The sequence below is a fragment of the Sceloporus occidentalis genome, unplaced genomic scaffold (assembly GCF_023333645.1).
Source record: "Sceloporus occidentalis isolate IW3139 unplaced genomic scaffold, rSceOcc1.0.p SCAF_110, whole genome shotgun sequence".
Classification (NCBI taxonomy): Eukaryota; Metazoa; Chordata; class Lepidosauria; order Squamata; family Phrynosomatidae; genus Sceloporus; species Sceloporus occidentalis.
The window spans coordinates 3,341,288-3,361,611 of NW_028317090.1; the positions used below are offsets into that span (position 1 = coordinate 3,341,288).

The 20,324-nt window shown below is 40.0% G+C and overlaps 1 protein-coding gene across 1 annotated transcript in view; it reads left to right on the plus strand.

The window, feature by feature from the left end:
- LOC149283189 (CLIP-associating protein 2-like) overlaps window positions 1–16,341 on the plus strand; it is a gene marked incomplete at its 3' end in the record, with an annotated part of 32,568 nt that extends 16,227 nt beyond the window's left edge. Inside the window, exons 3-11 of the mRNA XM_089497910.1 lie at window positions 3,225–3,304; window positions 8,199–8,291; window positions 9,454–9,599; window positions 12,071–12,206; window positions 12,695–12,765; window positions 13,155–13,214; window positions 13,598–13,675; window positions 15,830–15,997; window positions 16,289–16,341. Of these exons, the coding sequence (XP_089354036.1) occupies window positions 3,225–3,304; window positions 8,199–8,291; window positions 9,454–9,599; window positions 12,071–12,206; window positions 12,695–12,765; window positions 13,155–13,214; window positions 13,598–13,675; window positions 15,830–15,997; window positions 16,289–16,341 (885 nt within the window). The remainder of the gene's footprint in view (window positions 1–3,224; window positions 3,305–8,198; window positions 8,292–9,453; window positions 9,600–12,070; window positions 12,207–12,694; window positions 12,766–13,154; window positions 13,215–13,597; window positions 13,676–15,829; window positions 15,998–16,288) is intronic.
- Window positions 16,342–20,324: the final 3,983 nt, after the last annotated feature.

Genomic DNA, 20,324 nt, shown 5'->3' on the forward strand with positions numbered 1-20,324 from the left:
TTCCTGTTTTGTGAAGCTCGACAACCGTTTGCCTCACATCAGTTATATTTCATGGTCTTACCCATTGTGATGATTGACTAAGGGAATTAGGCTTATGTGTTGTCTAATATTTATACCCCTGTGAAACAGGAAGTCATGGTTGGACAATTTCTTATTAGTAGAGGACACTGTACAGACCATCCACATGACAAGGTGAAGGGCACTGAGACAGGGTTGGCATTCATTGCGTGAATAAACCTCAAAGTTTGAGTCCTCATATTTCAAATAAACCCCAAATTAAAGAATGTTTTCAAAACGTAGGCAACCTTTTTTAGGGCCACAAACTCAAAATCCTAACAAGAACGTGAAAGGACGCACGGTTGAAACTTACATCTGGAAATATGATTAAGATTAGATCAATCTACAGTTTAAGTAGGCAGTGTAGGTCCTTGTTAGTGGGCATAGTTACATATCCACTGTCAGTATTTAGCAACTTGAGGTAGGGTGTAGCAGTAGTGACCGTGAGGGTAGCTCTTTATAGTAAAGGTGATATATGTGGCTTTATGTACTGCTCCCATATATTTAGATATTTTTTTTTATATTTTTAGTAGCTATTTTCAGTTTTTATAATTTGGATATTGGAATTTTGTAGATAGGATTGGGACCTGCATCTGAGAATCTTTGGCTTATCTTTTAACCCCATCAGGACCGGGATTTTGATACTAAGGTGTCGCTAAAGGACCGGAGCCGTTTTTGTGTTTTTGCTATGTCTTTCTTCAACTGTAATTTCTCTCTTATCGATTAGTGCACCCACACAAATCATATATTGTTTTTTTTCAGCACAAGTAGGGCTTTCATTTGAAAGCTGGGTAGTACATGGTTTTGTTTGAAATAAACTGGAAAAAGTGGGGGGGAAATGAAAAAAAAAATTTTTTTACAGTTTTATATACATACAAATTGTACACACATTGAACCAATGGGAAAAAATTATCCAAAATATATTCATTAACTTGTCCTGATTTGGAAACCCAACATGGCCAGGATTTTCATCTATTTTGACCAGTATAGGACAAATATTGCAAGGCATGCATCACGTTTTTAAAATGTAATTTTTTTCAAATTTGGCATGGTAGTCTAATAACTGCAATAGTTGTCACAGCTTCCAGGCAGACCACCAGCAGCAGAGCCCCATACAAAACTGGAATTAACCCCTTCAATGCCGCGAGGTATGTCCCGGTCCTAAAGGGGTTAAATGACTGGGTTATAGGAATGCGCTACTGTTTGTTTATTAAACTCATAAAATAGTTGTAGGTGGTGGCTTCAGTTTTCTTTATTCTAACATAGTTTCAGGGCCTAGTGACACGTTCTACATGAACATTTTTCTTTTCTACTGTATCTGGGAGACTACCAAAAGTTGTGCCAAAATTGTCATCTTTGCTGCACCTCGCGTTTTCTTTTCTTGGTTTTGCAGATAATACTATTAAATTTTGAAATTTGTATCAGCAATTTCCCCTTTGGTGTTAATTAATCCCTGGTTATTCATGAATTACGGAACACATTTTGTACATTTGTCCTTCGCTCAGTATGCGTGTTTCCAAATATTTTGAAGTTTGAGCTTGAACGAATCATAGAGTCCTATATGTTTATAAGTTTTTAACCCCTTCGTGACAAAGGCTGATTTTACTTTTTGTACCCTTCGTGATAACATTTCTGCGCTTCTCGTGTTTAGCTGTAATTTTCTTCTTTCCCGTTTACTGAACCCACACAAGTTATATATTTTTTTTTTTTTCAGGACAAGAAGGGCTTTCTTTAGATGACATTGTTTTGATTGTATCATATTAGTTACTATTAAAAAAAAAAAAAAAGTATAAAATATGGTGAAAAATTTAGAAAAAAAGACTTTCTAACTTTTAGTTAGAAACTTTTACTCATCTATAAAAGGTAATGAAAAAACCTGCTAAATAGATTCTACTATTCGTCCTGAGTTTAGAAATACCCAATGTTTTAGTTTTTTTGCTTTTTTCTACACGTTATGGGGCAATAAGTACAGGTAGCGTTTTGCTATTTAAAAGCCATTTTTTCCAAATCTAGTAATTCTTCCCCCGTGTGCCATTTCGGGTATTTTTGAAGCCGACCAATGCAATTTACCCCATCAAATCATATATTTTTGAAAACTAGACACCCCAGGGTATTTCAAATGCTAGTATTTTAACTCTTTCCCTGCACCATATCTACCACCAGTTGTCTACGCGAATCCCGTAGACATCTACACGCTGCCCCGGCTACACACCGGGGACTCAGAAGCACCGGTAAGTGGGGCAGGGGGAGAGACAGGAGGATCCAGGTCCCCTGATCGTTGATTGCCTTCTAAACGCTTTTAAAAACATAGATCGCTTTCTGCACCCGTTTAAAGTGCATGACGGTCCTGACACGTCAATTGTCACTAACCTATTAGTGCATGACGTGCCAGAACCGGCAACTGTCATTAAGGGGTTAAACTGGGCAACTAAATACCATTTGTTTAACAAAAGCGTGGAATGGTATTTTCTTTTTTTAGTTCTGCCAACAAGGTTGCTGTCTGAGTTTCCATGACTTATTACCTGATCCTGGATTACATTTGATAAGATCACACCTTAGACACCTTTGTTTAGAGAGAAGGAAAACCGTTTATCTAGGCTTTACTTATGAAGTTATCGCAGCCTGGCAGTAAATCTCAACCTTCTTGTGCTCTGAAGAGCTATGTGACCCATTCAGGTTCAATGAATGCACAGGGAAGTCTATCTGTTTAGAAGGCTAATGTGCGATCATGATAATACTCAACTTCGACGCAAGCTACTGGTAGAATATGCTCTGTTTATTTTAGTCATACATGCTTCAAGATATTAGACTGCAAAAAAGCTGTTTTTTAAGGAGCAACCATAACAGCCATGTTAAAATTGTCTTACATTACTATTTAATTTGGTCTTTCAACCCCTGCTGCGTAATTCCCTTCTGAGCTTTTATATGTCAAACACCGCAGGGGTTGTAAGCCTTTGTAAGCACTTTTAATGATCCAATATCCTGTTTACCAAGCTTGTTTGCTATTGTGCCTGATGGTTGGTTGTAGAGTTTAATACTGAATTTATCCAATTGGGGAAAGTGCTTTTAGAGCATATGACTTCAATGCTTGGCTCATATTTACAATCATATGGAATATCTTACAGACATATGGACACCAATGGTTTCCTTATTTGTTTATTTTGTAGGTATGATGAAGGAAGGAGGTGTTGGAGCTGTTGATGAAGAAGATTTTATTAAGGCCTTTACAGATGTTCCTACTGTGCAGGTATCTCTTTTGTCCTGTTTGTAAGTCTCTGAATTTCTATTTTCAAGTTAAAAATAAAATAATAAATGACCTTGCCTTCAGGAGAACACCTCTCATACACTTCAAATAGTGAGGAAAGTGTCAAATGCATATGGGAGGATTCTGCAGAGTCTTGCAATGCATTTGCAAAGGGTATACTACGAAAATTACGAAAGGAAGTGCTCAGTCCTATGATTTTTGCACCACACAAGATCAGGGTGTTAGTAAACAGCCTGGAGTCTCCTCTGTGAGCTGGAGCTAGCATCGGTAGAAAGCTTGGGCGTTCTCTGCCGGTGTTGTCAGTCCTGATACCGCAGGAAGCAACATTGCAAATTAATAGGTTGCCAGAGGATCTATCCAGACCATCCTAAAACCTTGGATGAGCTACTACTCCTGGCTGATCACAGGTACTGAGATAGCAATGGAGCCCTTCTTGCATATAACTGTGATCAGCAGCAGTAGGAATCAAAGTGAAAAGAGAGAAACTGTGTCCAAGAGAGATCCATGGGGACTTTAACCCCTTAATGACCAATGACGTGCCTGGCACCACGGCTTATGGCTGTTGAGATTTTGAGGGGACAGCAAATTTATACTGTTAAACAGTCTGTACACTCACTACTTTACATTGTAGCAGAGTGTCATTTCTTCAGTGTTGTCACATGAAAAGATATAATAAAATGTTTACAAAAATGTGAGGGGTGTACTCACTTTTGTGAGATACTGTTCATTAGAAAGAACCCCTTCTTTGCCCCAGCCCGAAGTTAAAAATTAGTGTGATAAAATGTAGTTCTGTAAAGGAGCAAAAAAAAAAGATTTCTTTTTTCCAATTTGACACACTAAATGAAAGTCTATACAAAAAAGTCGTATAAACAGAAAGCCCTAGCTGTACTTGCAAAAGCAAAATATATAATCGGTGGAAAAAAACATTGAAAATGGGAATCATGGTTGAACAAAGGTTTGCTAAAAGTGGCAAAAAAGCTTCTTTCACTTAGGGGGGGATCCCTCTGTCACAAAGGGTTAAAGACAGAACTCTCGTTTACTGTTAAACATAGCCAAAGTGGATGCTTGCTGCCATAGTAACATGTGCTGCCACCTGGAAAGTAGCAACATGCTTCCAGCTGATCTAATATGAGATGGAAGCCCTGATTCCTGCTGGAATCTTGAAATCAGGGGCTGTAACAACACAAGTGCCCCCCCACTATAAAATGCCTTATCTCCAATAAAGGCAACATCATAAAAAAAAAAAAATGGCAAGAAGAGAGACATTTGTATAATCGGATGATTTGTGCTTAAACTACACTATATTGTTTATTGCCATCCATGTTGGCTGCAACATGGATTGGCAGTTGGATATGTGGTTGGTGCCATCTTTTTCACCTAGCCTCTGTCCAATAGTCTGGAGACCCCATTGTTCTGCTCGGAGGACATGGAGTGAAGAGCCCGCTTCTGTTCTAGGATCCACTCCCTTATGTTCAGGGTGTAGTTCCAGCCTCATGTATTGTATCGTGTGGTCGAGCTCTTGTGCCCACATGCCACACCATCTAAGCCACACTATTTACTATCCAAATAGCTATAAATCATTCTTTTTAAAACTATATTAAATTGTTCCTTTACGATAACAGAATACCACATTATTAAAATCCCAGGAACCAAAAGTGTTAAAAGCCCAAATAAGTACCTGGGAATGGACAGAATCTTAACTCCTTGGCATCCATGTGTACTGGATAAAGATGACATCAGAGCTCGGCAGATGTATGAGATAGAATTGGGAGTACATCCATACACTAAGAAAGGTCATGATACACCTGAAGCCGCGAATTGGTGTCGCCAATCCTTTTTAATAAAATATGCAGATTTAAATAGAGTAAATAACACAATACCTTTCTTTTTCTCTGATTTCTATGCCTAGAAAGTTTTGTCCTCTGGAGTGACTACAAATTCAGGAGCGCATTTTTTCTCTGGATAAGTAAAAATTAAATAGTGCATTCCTTACAGTAAGTAAAGTGCCAGGAAACAGATGGCCAAACAAACACACACACCAGGACAGGCTCTGCCACACCGACACCCAAGCACACACACAACGGTACAGTCTCTGCCACACCAACACCAAACACACACATCAGGTCAGGCTCTGCCACACCAACACAAAAACACCAGGACAGGCTCTGCCACATTGACACCCAAACACACGCATCAGGTCAGGCTCTGTCACACTGAAGCAAAAAATATATATTTTCTACACCGCTTTGTCATTGATGGTGGTACAACATAACTGTTATCATTATATACTGAGGCAAACATTGACAGGGGTACAGCATAACACCTATCACTATATACATGGGCACAAATTGATGGGGGTACAGCATAATCCCTATCACTATATGTTAATCCAAACATTGATGTGGTGTAGTCAGTGTCTGGCTTAGTATATAGGAATGAAAATTCTGGACCAAAACTAAAAATTCAGCATTTGCTTGGCCGAAACCGAGAATAACCCCCTCAACTTTTAAAAACAAAAACAAAACACTTTTATAAAAGTAGCAAATTAGACAAAAAAACCCCAACAATATTTTTATATATATATATATTACCTTTTTTATTGGACAAACAATATATATAAATATATATAGCAAATAACATGGAAGTTATTCTGGAGCTCTTCTCCCTTTCTCAATGAAATGTTTTAGATTCGAGAAAGGGAGAAGAGCCATCGAAAGCTTGTCATTTCAAAATTCTGTTAGTCCAATAAAAAAGGTATTATCACAAGATACTTATTCCATCTGTTATTTGCTTATATATATATATATATATATATATATATAGATATATAATATTATATAACAGCAATCACAATCTTATTATGCCCGGAATGTACTGGCTGCCTGGGCATGATAGGAGTGTGAGTGCTGTTAGCAATTATATATATATATATGTGTGTGTGTGTAAATATTTGTTGAATTTTTCTGTCCAATTTTGGAGTGTTACTTACTTTTAATAAAAGTGTGGTTACACACCCCACTGTTAATACTGATTTTGTATTGCCAAAATCCAGCCAACCCCCTTTCTTGAATATGGGTCCCCTATTTTTTTGGGTAATGCTTACATTTTGGGTTTTTTCTTTTTTCCTGCTCTTCCAACGTGAAGATCCTCTCCTTGTCACGAGGAACTCTTCTGTAAGCCCCGCCTCCTCGAACATCACGTCTTCAAAGCGGCAGCCCGGCCACAAAGTTCATTAGGCGGCCAGTGTATGCTTTGAACGTTAAAGCGACCGGCGGAGGCGGTCTTACAGCCACACGACGACTGCTTTGAACTAGGATCTATAACCCCGCTGCCTTTCTTCCCGAGTTCCGCAGTACCGCCCTTTCTGTCACTGTGTGCCTATAACGGCTAAAGTGGTACTGTCAGTCACCAGTGTGCCGTCAGTAACGCTCTGTATTTCGAAGGTGAAGTGGGTGGTCTGTCCAGCTGCCTTGGAAAGCTTGTCCTTCAACAATGATGCACATGACCAGTAAAGGGAGGGCACTATGGTCCTGCTGAAGCCGGTGCAACGGGGGAGGTGGTGATAGCAAGCAAGGGCCTCTTGCAGCTGCCTGAGGTGCGCTCCCTCAATCATGGAGAAGGATGATGAGCTGTCCCAGCAGTTGTCAATTCATTTGACTGCTGCTTTGACATACCTTTTGCAAACCCCCAAAATGTGTTAAGATACACTGGTGCAGTCTGTGTCCCTGCCCTATCTGTCTCTAGATACCAGCCACACTCTTAGAGAAGGCTGAGGCCTCACCACGCCCTTAACTCTAGCTGCTGGTTGTGGGTTTGCCATTGACGCCAAAGTTGTGTACAATTCATACCGGAAATAGCAAGATGTCCAACAACAACTTACCCTGACACGCTTCCTATGACACTCAAAATATTTTTACGCTTCACTACAGTGTGGCCCACCAGGCGACGTATCAGTGGTAATTAGTGGTGGTTTTTTAGGGTATTAATGATGGTAGTGTTGCTTGTGCAAAGAGGAAGGAACAACGCATCTAACAGATTAATTACTGGAAGATGTGTCGCTTGACTCCTTCTCTGGCTTATAACCTACATCTATGTCATTGTGCCACCATTTATGGGATACGTGGTTAGTTCCTTTAAGTCCACCTTTCAGTCATGTATCCTATTCAAAACTGATTTTTAGGTTTCGATTTAAGTAATATTTTTTTAAAACTTTGCTTACTTTGTGTCATTGTTTATTCCTTACCCATTGATCACACAATAGAGCTGGGCAGCCATCACAGACATGTAGTCCCTACTACACGGACTGTTGGGACATTCAAACCCTATCTGTGTGATGGCACTTGATGGAATCACTGTCTGCTCAGAACCTGTAATGCTGGCACCTCCTGAAAATGGGAAGATGAGGCTGACATGTAGTCTCTTATTCTTTTGTGCATCAGCAGTGAGATCTCCATGCCTTTCAAAAATATTCCAGGACGTAAAAGATACGCCCTGCGTCCTTGAGTGAATCATTCAGGTTGTTCAATTACGTCTGTACCGTAAATTTGTTAAATAGCTCTTTAAAAGTTGTCTTATTACCATAGCAATATCTATGTTTCAAATGATTAGACCATACCACTTCTTTATGGGGATTTAGAATTTTCTAGATCAGCTTTTTATTTTCTGTAATGAACATATTTTCCGCTAGTACTCACCCCTCCCCTTTGAATCACTTAATGGTTGTAGTAGTAGTAGTAATTTTCTTTCGACTTTATTGTAGACTTCTGTAGCTATGACTATATGAAATCAATGCATTTTTAAACCACTGTTAACTTCAATTAAATTAAGTTAAATGAGTCCTTCCATGAAGCCCAACATTTTTTCTTTCTTTTAAAAGATTTACTCCAGTCGAGAACTTGAAGAAACATTCAATAAAATAAGAGAAATTCTGTCTGATGACAAACATGACTGGGATCAGCGAGCCAGTGCGGTAAGCTATTTGCATCTGCTTTTCCTCATTTATCATTCAGAAACAGGCTTGCAGATATGGTATTTTAGTGACGTGTGTATTACTGTCAATAGTTACCGTATTTGCTCGATTATAAGACGACCCCCCAAAATCTGAATATTAATTTATGAAAAAAAAGAAAGCCTGAATATAAGACGACCCTATAGGAAAAAAGTTTTACCAGTAAATGTTAATTCATGTAAACTATGTGAACAACCTGCCCCCCCCCGTTATGCACATCTGCCCCCAGGCTTGCCACTCTGCCCCAGAAATGCCTTATACCCCATATATGCCACTGTGCTCCATGATATACCTTTTGACCCCCTATGTGCCACTCTGCCTCCAGAAATGCCTTATACCCCTATATGCCGCTCTGGGATTTAGGGAGCTAAAATGCATATTATGGGGCAGAGTGGCATATAGGGAGGTATAAGATATTTCAGGAGGCAGAGTGGCGTATAGAGGGTTAAAAGACATTTCTGGAGGCAGTGGCATTAAAGGGGTTAAAAGGCATTTCACAAAGCACTCTGCCTCCAGAAATGCCTTATGCCTTCCATTTAATACTCCCTCCCCCTCCCTCCTCCAAACTTACTGGTGCTTCTGAGTCCCGCGGTGCTTAGTCCGGACAGCGTGTAGCGCTCTACGTGAATCGCGTAGAGCTCTACACGCTGCCCGGACTAAGCAACGGGGACTGAGAAGCACCGGTAAGTTGGGGGGTGGGCATAACACAGGAGGATCCAGTTCCCCTGCATCTGAGTCCCCGGTGCTTAGTACGGGCAGTGTGTTGAACTCTACGCGATTCGCGTAGAGCTCTACACGCTGCCCGGACTAAGCACCGGGGACTCAGAAGCACTGGTAAGTTGGGGGGGGGGGGCATAACACAGGAGGATCCAGGTCCCCTGCATCGCTGCGGGGGATCTGGATCTTAGTCTCAGTCAGACCTATTTGAGGTCTGATTATAAGACGACCCCGATTATAAGACGAGGGGTATTTTTCATTTGCTCTGGAAAAAATCTCGTCTTATAATCAAGCAAATACGGCATATTGTAGAAGCAATAATATCACTGGTATTCTCTTCCATAGAAGGTCACAGTTCTTATCTGAACCAGTTGGTAATTTATTTCAATGTTATGATACCTTGCAGCTTAAGAAGGTTAGATCATTGCTTGTTGCTGGAGCAGCGGAATATGACTGTTTCTTCCAACATTTGCGTTTACTGGATGGCAGCTTCAAACTTTCTGTAAAGGACCTTCGTTCCCAAGTGGTGCGAGAAGCTTGCATTACAGTGGCGTAAGTACAGGTTCTATGCAATATACGTTACAATGTTGAATAAATAGTATGCGAAGATCTTTTGTTTATGATGTTATCTGTGTCAAACAAGGAAACCTGCCACACCAAATGCTAAGCAATTTTGGATCTGTCTTTGCACCATGGAAATACATCATCAAACCTAGTACAGCAAAAGTAAAAAGAATCCTGCATTTCTAATCTTACCACAGATCACTTCTTGCAGCCTTCCCGTTCTTTGACAGTACCCGTTCTGGTAGCGTCCATATGAACTGTTGGCTTCTCGCTTCCCACAATGAGAATCCTTCAGCGCGTTAAGGACACAGCAAGCAACCATACTGACAGAGGGGGCAGGCTGGAAGTGCCAAGCTTCTACCCACTGTAAAACTGTGTCATGACACCTACAAATGGGTGTGGGGGGGTTAATAAATGTGAATAAAAAAATAAAAGTGGAATGTTAATTAAGATGAAAAAGAATGCTTCTTGAGGGCTCACTTCTCTGGACGTCTGGAATTCAAAACTAGTACTACTAGAATTGTATCCAAATGCTGCATGCAGTCAGTCCGTTAAGAAAATATATGTTGAAGTTAAAATGTCTACTATTAATCAGGTTTTACAGATGTGGTTCTTGGTAGTTTAGAAAACTTTTTATCCCTGTCTGTTTTGGTGTTTGGTAGCTTAGCCCTCATTCCATGAGAATTTCCATGGTCATTTTTGTTTCCAGTTTGCATTGTCAGGGTTCACACATACTGCAGATGTTGCTTGCAGTATCACACTCTGTGTCTTACTTTTCATCTTGGTGTTAGTATGGTCTGTAAGTTTATGTGAATTTTTATATTTTATTTTACTGAGCAAACATAGTCCATGCTGTACAGACTCTAGATGATCTATGCATTGATGATTGAGGTAAAACGCTGATGAGTTTAGTTCACAGAATTCTATAGTGGAACTGTTGTTTTTCTTAGTTTGCAAGGTATGTAGGGTAGTTTACTTGTAACATCAACATTATCAATAAGACTGTAAATGCTTATTGACTAAAAAAAATCATACTCACAGTTGTGTTCACGGGTTTTACTGCTACTTGATAATCCCAAATACTGTTCTAAATCTTTAAAAACGTGCTTTTCTTGTAATAGTAAAAATATAATCATTAGAACACCAAACCATATTTTTCTAAACTACTTTCCAATTCTCTATTGTTGGTAGAGCAAACTTAAAATAAAAAAATGAAATTCTGATTTACAATGTTACTACTTTTTTTAACCCCTTAAGGACCAGGCTGTTTTTATACTTTTTGTACCCTTTGGGACCGAGGTTGTTTTAACACTTCTGTGGTGGTCGTGTTTAGATGTAATTTTCTCCTCACTCATTTAGTGTACCCACACAAGTTATGTTGTTTTGAGTATCTTTGAAGCCGGCCAATGCAATTTACCCCATCAAACCATATATTTTGGAAAATTAGACACCAAGTTATTTCAAATGCTGTATTTTAACCCTTTCCATGCACTAATTCTACTACCACCCTTTGCCAGAGTTTGTCGTAGTTTTTTTTTTTTTTTGTTTTTGTTCCTCCCCCCCCCCCCCCACACAAATTCAGGTATAAATTTATAGCTCCAGGTATACGTCGCTATCAAACAGCACTCCAATGTGTGTTCAGCAACATCTTTTGATTACAGTGATACCACCCATGCATGGGTTTGGCTGGTGTTTTGGGGCTAAAAGGCCATATTTGGGAAGTACCCCCCCATTTTGGTAGCCTGTGCCTATGCACTATCTTTGAGCCCGGCCACTCCAATTTACCCTCATCAAACCATTCAATTTTTTTAAAATTGGACACCCCTTCGGTATTTGAAATGCTTTTACTTTAACTCTTTCCATGTCAAGAGTTTTGGGAAGACACAGTGCTAATTTTAGCACTTGCTCATAATAAGAAACTTATTTATTCTTTTTGGACTTTTGTTTTACATTTTGCTGGAACTGGATGGTTCCTCTGACACATAATTGTTTTTAAATGTTATCACATTTTTTTTTTATATTTTACTAATCACATTGTGATTAGAAAGGTAGGCTCCATTGACCTGCATGGTTGGAGCCAGAGTTCTCAAGAGGGTGTGGAGACCCTCTAGCGAACTTTTCCATTAAAGTTTAGGAGGCGATTGTTGATCGCCTCCTAGACTCTTTTAAAACTGGCGTCCACAGTGTATGGCGGATGTTGACGCCCCTGATGCCGGTTTCGCTGTTGCTGAATGCCTCGACATTGAGGGATTACAGCAACACTGTTTAAGAGAAGAAAGTGATTGTAGATCACTTTCTAAGCTTGTTTAATGAAATTACATGCCAGGCACGTCATTGGTCATCACATGACTGTTTTTGCGTGACCTGGCAATGGGTGTTAAGGGGTTAATCACATGAGCCGAATATTAGATGACATGTGACCGCAACATTATTATATGTTCATTTCTTTTTCCCAACAGCCAACTTTCAACAATTTTGGGTAACAAATTTGACCATGGGGCTGAATCCATTGTGCCTACCCTTTTTAACTTGGTCCCAAACAGTGCAAAGATTATGGCATCATCTGGATGTGCTGCGATAAGAATTATAATTCGAGTAAGTACCTATTCAGATTCCTTTGGAGCACAGAATTTTGTATTAAAACATGACACGTGCAGAAAACCACACTAGGAAAAAAAATTCCACGTGTACATTTTTAGACCATTTTAGTAGGCACTCAGCAAAAGTACAGATTATGTTCTGTTTCACTATAAGTGGTTGCTGAATATATTTGTATTCTAAATACTTCATATGTGGATGGTGAAACACAGTCTTCCTTGCAAATTGGAAATGTACTTTTTATTATAGAATGTACCAAAAATGTAATTGTGTACATGAAAGTTCTGAATCATACGTTGGTAATACATTTTGGTTGCTGCATAACATGCATATGTGGATATAACACCCTGCTATTGAGAATTGAGGACTGGTGGAAACGCCCATTAAATGTTTGCTTTTTGGTATAATGTATATTCAGATAGGTCATGAAGATTCTCTGCAGAAAACAAAAAACATAATACAAAAATGTTTCAATTTTATTGTAGCACACTCATGTCCCCAGGCTAATTCCATTAATTACAAGTAATTGTACATCAAAATCCGTAGCCGTAAGAAGGTAAGTTATTTGTGTGTTTTATATTTCAATAATATATTCTTTTTTTCTTAGTCTATAATATAAGGTAGTTAATTCAGACTGTATGGTTTCTGTGCAAAATATATGTATTTTTTTAATATATGTGTAGGATATTAGTCAGGCTGTGTTAGTTTAAATGCTGAAGGGAGGGAGAATAGATTAATACCAGACACAGAAGCAATACATTTAATGCATGGGGGCCCTCTACAGTTGCGGTGTTCTTAGTTGTCAAACAATGTTGCTAGTATGGATTTTATGTGAATTTTGTGTGTAAATCGTATGTGAGAGGATGTAATTTTTCTGGGGTACGTATAAAGTGCATGTTGGTAACTGGATGTATTTACACAACTAACATCCATGTTTACTTCTAGGCGCTGTTTTGAGTTCTTAGAAATGCTTTTACAAGAATGGCAAACCCATTCTTTGGAGAGGTAAGTTTTTTTTTTTTTTTTTTTTCTGTGATGATCGGAGATTATCAGTTATGTCTTCCCTTTTTTTTTTGTTTTAAATGTAGCGTCTACTAATATTATCATCAGACAGCTAGTTAAAATTATTTGTTCAATGAAAGTTTACAAGCACCAGGACATTTTACGCACCTTAACAGTTGCAATAATTACACATTTCTGTTTACTACGTTTTCTATTTATTTCTGCTGAATGGATAACCCGAAGTAAAGTCTAGTGAAAATGTTTACTTGTGCCATAAATTAAGCCATACGTTTTATATCATTAACGGAATGTAGTAAGATTTTGATTTTTGTTTAAATTTTATTTCAAAAAAATCACAATGTTGTTGAAATGTAATTATTTTTCAGGCATGTAGCAGTTCTAGTTGAAACCATCAAGAAGGGTATGCATGATGCGGATGCAGAGGCAAGAATCGGAGCACGAAAGTTAGTAAACTTATAGATATATAGATAGATATAGATATATATGTATATATATATATAGATATATACACTCACTGGCCACTTTATTATGTACACCCGTTAAATCACAAGGCAGCAACTCAATGCGTTTAGGCATGTAGATGTAGTCAAGACAACTTGCTGAAATTCAAACCGAGCATCAGAAAGGGGATTTAAATGACTTTGAAGGTGGCATGGTTGTTGGTACCAGACAGGCTGCTCTGAGTATTTCAGAAACTGCTGAACTATTGGGATTTTCACACACAACCATCTCTAGGGTTTACAGAGAATGGTCCGAAAAGAGAAAATATCCAGTGAGTGGTAGTTGTGTGGACGAAAATGCCTTGTTGATGTCAGAGGTCACGAGGAGAATGGGTAGATTCTGGAAGACTGCTTCCAGATGACAAAAAGGCAACAGTAACTCAAATAACCACTCGTTACAACCAAGGTATGCAAAATACCATCTCTGAACGCACAACACATCAAACCTTGAAGCAGATGGGCTACAGCAGCAGAAGACAACACCGGGTGCCACTGCTGTCAGCTAAGAACAGGAAACTGAGGCTATAATTCCCACAGGCTCACCAAAATTGGACAGTGGGAGCCTGGAAGAACATTGAATGGTCTGATGAATCTCGATTCCAGCTGCTACATTCAGATGATCAGAATTTGGCGTAAACAGCATGAAAACATGGATCCATCCTGCCTTGTATCAACTATTCAGGCTGGTGGTGTAATGGTGTGGGTGACATTTTCTTGGTAGACTTTGGGCCCTTTAGGACCAATTGAGCATCGTTTAAACGCGACAGCCTTCCTGAGTATTGTTGCTGACTATGTCCATCCCTTTATGACCACAGTGTACCCATTTTCTAATGGCTACTTCCAGCAGGATAATGCACCATGTCATAAAGCTCACATAATCTCAAACTGGTTTCTTGAACATGATAGTGAGTTCACTGTACTCCAATGGCCTCCACAGTCACCAGATCTCAATCCAGTAGGGGCACCTTTGGAATGTGGTGGAACGAGAGATTTGCATCATGATGTGCAGCTGACAAACCTGCAGCCACCGCATGATGCCATCATGTCTTTATGGACCAAAATCTCTGAGGAATGTTTCAAACACCTTGTAGAAAGTTTACCATGAAGAATGAAGGCAAAGGGGGTCCAACCCAGTACTAGCAAGGTGAACCTAATAAAGTGGCCAGTGAGTGTATATTTGTTGTTGTTTTTAAATAGTTCTCCAGGTTAGTAGCTACATGACTAGTCAAAACATGGGGTTTGGTGAGTCACCTTTTGTATTTTTTTTGGTTTTATATTGTAATTCTTTCTAAGCATTATTTATGTGGAGGTTATTTTCCCTCCCCTTTCATCTTTGTGTTATATATACGTGTCCATACACAGAGAGCACTCCCATTGATTTTAATAGGAGTGTTTACCTACCACCAATTGGCTGTTTCAAGCAGCCAATCAGTTGCAAGAGAATTTGGACCCCAGAAGAGGCGTTCCACTGCAGCTTAGTAGCTGCTGCTTCTCCTAAAGGAAGGTTATTTTGTGTTTTTTTTATTTATTGAATGCATATTAAAATACTTAGGGATTTAATCCCTTCCGTGCCGGTGATGTACCTGGTACTTCCTGGTTGGGTGTCACACACAGACTGGGACGTACCAGGTGCGTCATCGATGATGCGCGATCCAGCGTCGCTATGGTGTCCCCAGCAATCCATAGCAGCCACTCCCCCTCAGTTCCGTGCATGTGATTGCTTTGAAGCGAATAACGAGCACGTAATTAAAATATTTCAATAAAACTGCGGTCTTCAAGGGAAGATGCAGTACGAGGACACCAGTCTTGAAGGGGTTAATGTGTATTGTTTTTGGAGGGTCCTGCTCAGGACACTGGACTGTCCCTTTAAAGTGGGCTTGTCATTGTGTGTTTTTAGTCACCGTATGTATAATTTTATGGATGCTGTTTTATTCTTTTGATTTCTTCATAGAACTGAATAAGTGCATTATATTCTCACATAAACACATGTTCAAAACATTTCTTAGCTAATGATTATTATTTCTCTCAAATGTATTACTTACAGTGAACTGTTTACCACAGTTCTAATGAATGTTTGAAAAATACTTATTCTTGTAGTGCTTACTGGGGCCTTAGAAGTCACTTTCCTGCTGAATCTGATGCATTGTACAACTCACTAGAACCTTCTTACCAGAAGAGCCTTCAGTCCCACCTAAAGATGTCCGGCAGTGCAGCATCGCTACCCCATTCAGACCGCTCGTCCTCCAGCTCACAAGAGAGTCTTAAGTGAGAACAGATTCCATATTTTTTATGTTTTTCAGACACTTATGTACACAGTAGCTTTTATTTTGACTTAACATTTTAATAGTTTATAATATATCTAAAATAAAGTCTGTTTCCATTTTACATATATACACTTGTAATTATATAGTAAAATAATTGTTTGCATGTTTATTTGAAGTACTATATAACAAGTTTCTTCTACTTGGGATCTTGGAGTTTACCATTTAGTTATGTTTTAAATATTTTTCCTGTTTGACTTTCTATTTTTCTGACTTACGTTTTATCTTCTTTTAGTCGTCCTTTTACTGCAAAATTATCTTCTGGTAGTAACCAATTGCCTGGAAGAGGTAGGAGTTCAAACACTTTGTTTTTAAATCAGCATGTTTTAAATATTCCATACTATGAGCATTGTTTTCCTAGCCAGACACCAAAAATAAATAGAATATTGTAGAAGTAGTAGTATATACCGTATTTCCCCATGTATAAGACGCACCTTAATTTTGGGACCCAAAATTTGAAAAAAAATGTATTACACAAAGTTATTGAACTCAAGTTTTATTAATCATAAAATCCATCCTCATCACTCCTATCCATTAACTGCCCCTAAATTAACCCTAAAGGCCCCATTAACCATAACTGCCCCGAATTTAACGCTAAAGACCCCATCAACCATAACTGCCCCTAAATTAAGCCCCACCTCCCCTAACTTTCAGCAGCCCAAATATAAATTTTATACTTACTGTTAGATGAGTTGCTGAGCAGTGTGGACGCTAAAAGGAAAGGGGCAGGGCCAATCATCAGTGTGTCTGCAGGTTGGTACTGGGAAGTAGTAACTACAACCACTGTATAAGACGCGTCTTTTAATTGGGGACATTTAATAGGGCTGAAACTAACGATTATTTTCAATTAGTTGGCCAATAATTTTTTTGTTTAATTGGATAAAAAACAATGTGCAAATTTTTCATTTATTTAAAATAATTTAATGAACAAACTAGGTGTTAAAAACAGCAGAGTAAAAAACTTAACATTTACATTAACGTGTCATTGTATTCTGTGCACACAACACTTTTATCTCTATCACGACGGCATTTCTTTAATCGCCTTCTTATTTGACTACTATTTTACAAGAGCCCAAACATAATATTTCTCAAACTAGGTTTTAATACCTAAAGAAGTTTTACAATTAAATATTCACATGTAAATTTTTTCATATTTAATAAAAACTATGAAAAAAATGCATTTAATGTTTCCTTTTATTTGCCAACCTGCCCCCCCATTATGCACATCTGACCCCAGGCTTGCTACTCTGCCCCCAGACTTACAAATGCATCCCCAAACTTTTTTTTTTTTTTTTTTTGTCAAATCTCCGTTTATTAAAAGAAATTGCATAGTACCAGTGGTAGACAGATAAGATGCAAGTACAAACAATCAGCGTACATCAGGCAGTCAACCAGCAGAAAACATAAGGCAGATAAGAGGAGGTACAAATTGGGCCTAATACACATCATATGTAAAAGCAAATCAGATGGTATAGGTACATATATAAACAGAACGTAATGATGATACCGAAGCACCATAACGCAGAACGTCGCCGTGTAGTCGGAGAGTAACCAAAAATAAACGGTTAAACAAAACCAAAAGGAACTGACTGAAATTAGATGGGCTGAGGGCGCGCTAAGGTAGACATGAAAACGATCCAATAATATAAAGGAACAAAATAAAACCCCTAGTATGAAAATACATGAGCGAACATGTAGGCGGAGGTCGAGGACCTAAAGTACCAGATCTAAATCGGGGGGAGGTCCCGTATAGATACCCAGGACAGTATGAAAGGAGGGAGACAAAAGGAATTCCTTCCATGGAAGCCACTTCAAACCGTTCTTATATCCAAGGCCTCTGGAGGACATTACCAAATCTTCCATCTGGCAGATAAAATTGACCTTACCGAGCCAAGCTGAAATAGGGGGGGACAGAGCTTGTTTCCAGAAACGCGGAATAACCGCCTTGGCCGCATTTATTAAATGAAACGACAGAGACCTCTTGTAGGAACCCACACTGGAGTCGGTGTGGTGCAACAACAGCCTTTCGGGGGAAGCCTGGAAGTCAGGTTCATCAATCGCCCGAATAACAGCGGTCACAGCCGACCACAAGGGTTGTATGAGGGGACAATCCCACCAGAGATGAATGTAAGTGCCCGTACTAAGTCCGCATCTCCAGCAGTGGGGAGAGATATGGGGTATATAGTGATGTAGGTCCGCAGGAACCCGATACCATCTCGTCAGCAACTTATATGCAGATTCCTGCAGTCTACTCGAAATAGAGCCCTTGTGTACCAGCAAAACCATCTTATCCCACTCAGCAGGTTCAAACGTACAATCAAGATCCCTTTCCCAAAGACCGAAAAAATACGGTTTAGTGAGAGAGCGTTGGGCTAGGAGAAGCTGGTACACAACGGAGAGAAGATGCGAGTGTCTGGAAGCATCGGTGCACAATAGCTCAAACGCTGTAAGTGGCCGGGTCACAATAGATGTGGGGGATAAGAAAGCAAGGAAATGTTTAATTTGATGATAGATAAACTGCACCCTAAAGGGAAGTGGGACAGTAGGCACCAGATCGGTGATAGAGCGCAGGGAGTCCCCTGCATAGAGGTGGGATACCCGCAAAACCCTCTCCCCACCCGCCATGAAATGCGCCATATTATTACGATCCATACCCGGGGGAAAAGCAGGGTTAGACGAGATGGGTGACAACGGACCTGGGCAACTAGTCAGGTTAAATGTAACTAGAGTCTTGGCAATAACTCTTAGCGTGGGAGTGATGGTCGGGTGGTTAGGAAGGACGCACCTGCGATACTGGGGCTCAAGCCAAGGGACCGCGGCAATATCAAAGGGAAACAATGAATCTTCAATGTGGACCCATTGTTTCTGGGTGTGAGATGTCCACTCCACCACCCGTCTAAGATGCGACGCGAGCCAGTACCCCTCGACATCCGGGAGACCCACGCCGCCCTGCTCCTTAGACCTAATAAGGTATGAAAAGGCCAGCCTAGGGGGGCGATTTGACCAGACATATTTGGTGAAGGTTCTAATCCATTGTTTCAGAAAGGATTTGGGAAGATAAACAGGTAGGGTCTGAACTAAATACAAAAAGCGAGGGAGAATGTTCATTTTTAGAACACCCACGCGGCCGAACCATGAGATGTGAGAAAAAGACCATTTTTTGAGGTCCGACGAGATAGATGATAAAAGTGGGACAAAATTGGTTTCTACCAGCGTGGACAGGTCGACTGGGATACGAACCCCAAGGTAAGTAAGGTAAGTGTCAGCCCACCGGAAGGGATGAATGGCCTGTATGTGTGATTTGGTAGTGGCGGAGATATGTGACCCTAAAATTTCGGATTTCGTAAGGTTGATTTTATAATAGGAAAAAGTATGAAATTGTTGGAGTTCGGCTATGATCTGCGAGAGTGAGGTCAGGGGGTTCGTCAGCATGCAAAGCATATCATCAGCGTATATTGAGAGTTTATACTCGGTCCCAGCCACCGAAACACCAGTGATACGCGGATTGGACCGTATAGCGTTAGCCAGAGGTTCAAGGATGAGGAGGAAGAGTAAAGGGGACAGAGGGCAACCTTGTCGTGTGCCATTGGCCAGGGCAAATCTGTCAGATAGTGTACCATTAATCCGCACAAGAGCAGAGGGAGAAGTGTACAGAGCCCTAATCTGTTGCAGAAATCTAGGACCGACATTCAGTGTCTCCAGGACCCTAAACAGAAACGCCCAAGAAACCCTGTCGAAGGCCTTTTCAGCGTCCATTGAGACTAAGAGAAAAGGGGTCCGACGTGACTGAGCTATCGCCATGAGATTGAGCACCTTCAGAGTGTTGTCCCTCGCCTCCCTGCCTGGCACGAAGCCCACCTGGTCATTATGAATTAGTCTGGGGAGGAGGGGGTTAAGCCTGGAGGCGAGAACTTTTGCTAAAATTTTGAGATCAGTATTAATAAGTGATATTGGGCGGTAGTTGCTACAAATTTCGGGATCCTGCCCAGGCTTGGGAATAACTGTGATATGGGCAGTGTTGGACTGGGGATCTAAATGTGTACCCGCAGCCAAGGAGTTAAAAAGAGTTACCATATGGGGGGCCAAGAATTGAGAGAAATTTACTGTAATATAGCAATGTGAAGCCGTCAGGACCAGGGCTCTGTCCCCCGGACATGGATTTGATTGCTCTCTCTATTTCTTCCAAGTGAATGGGGGAATTAAGACTCGCTCTATCCCCCTCGAGGATACGGGTTTTGAGATTCTTACGTAAATAATCGACCATACGGGAA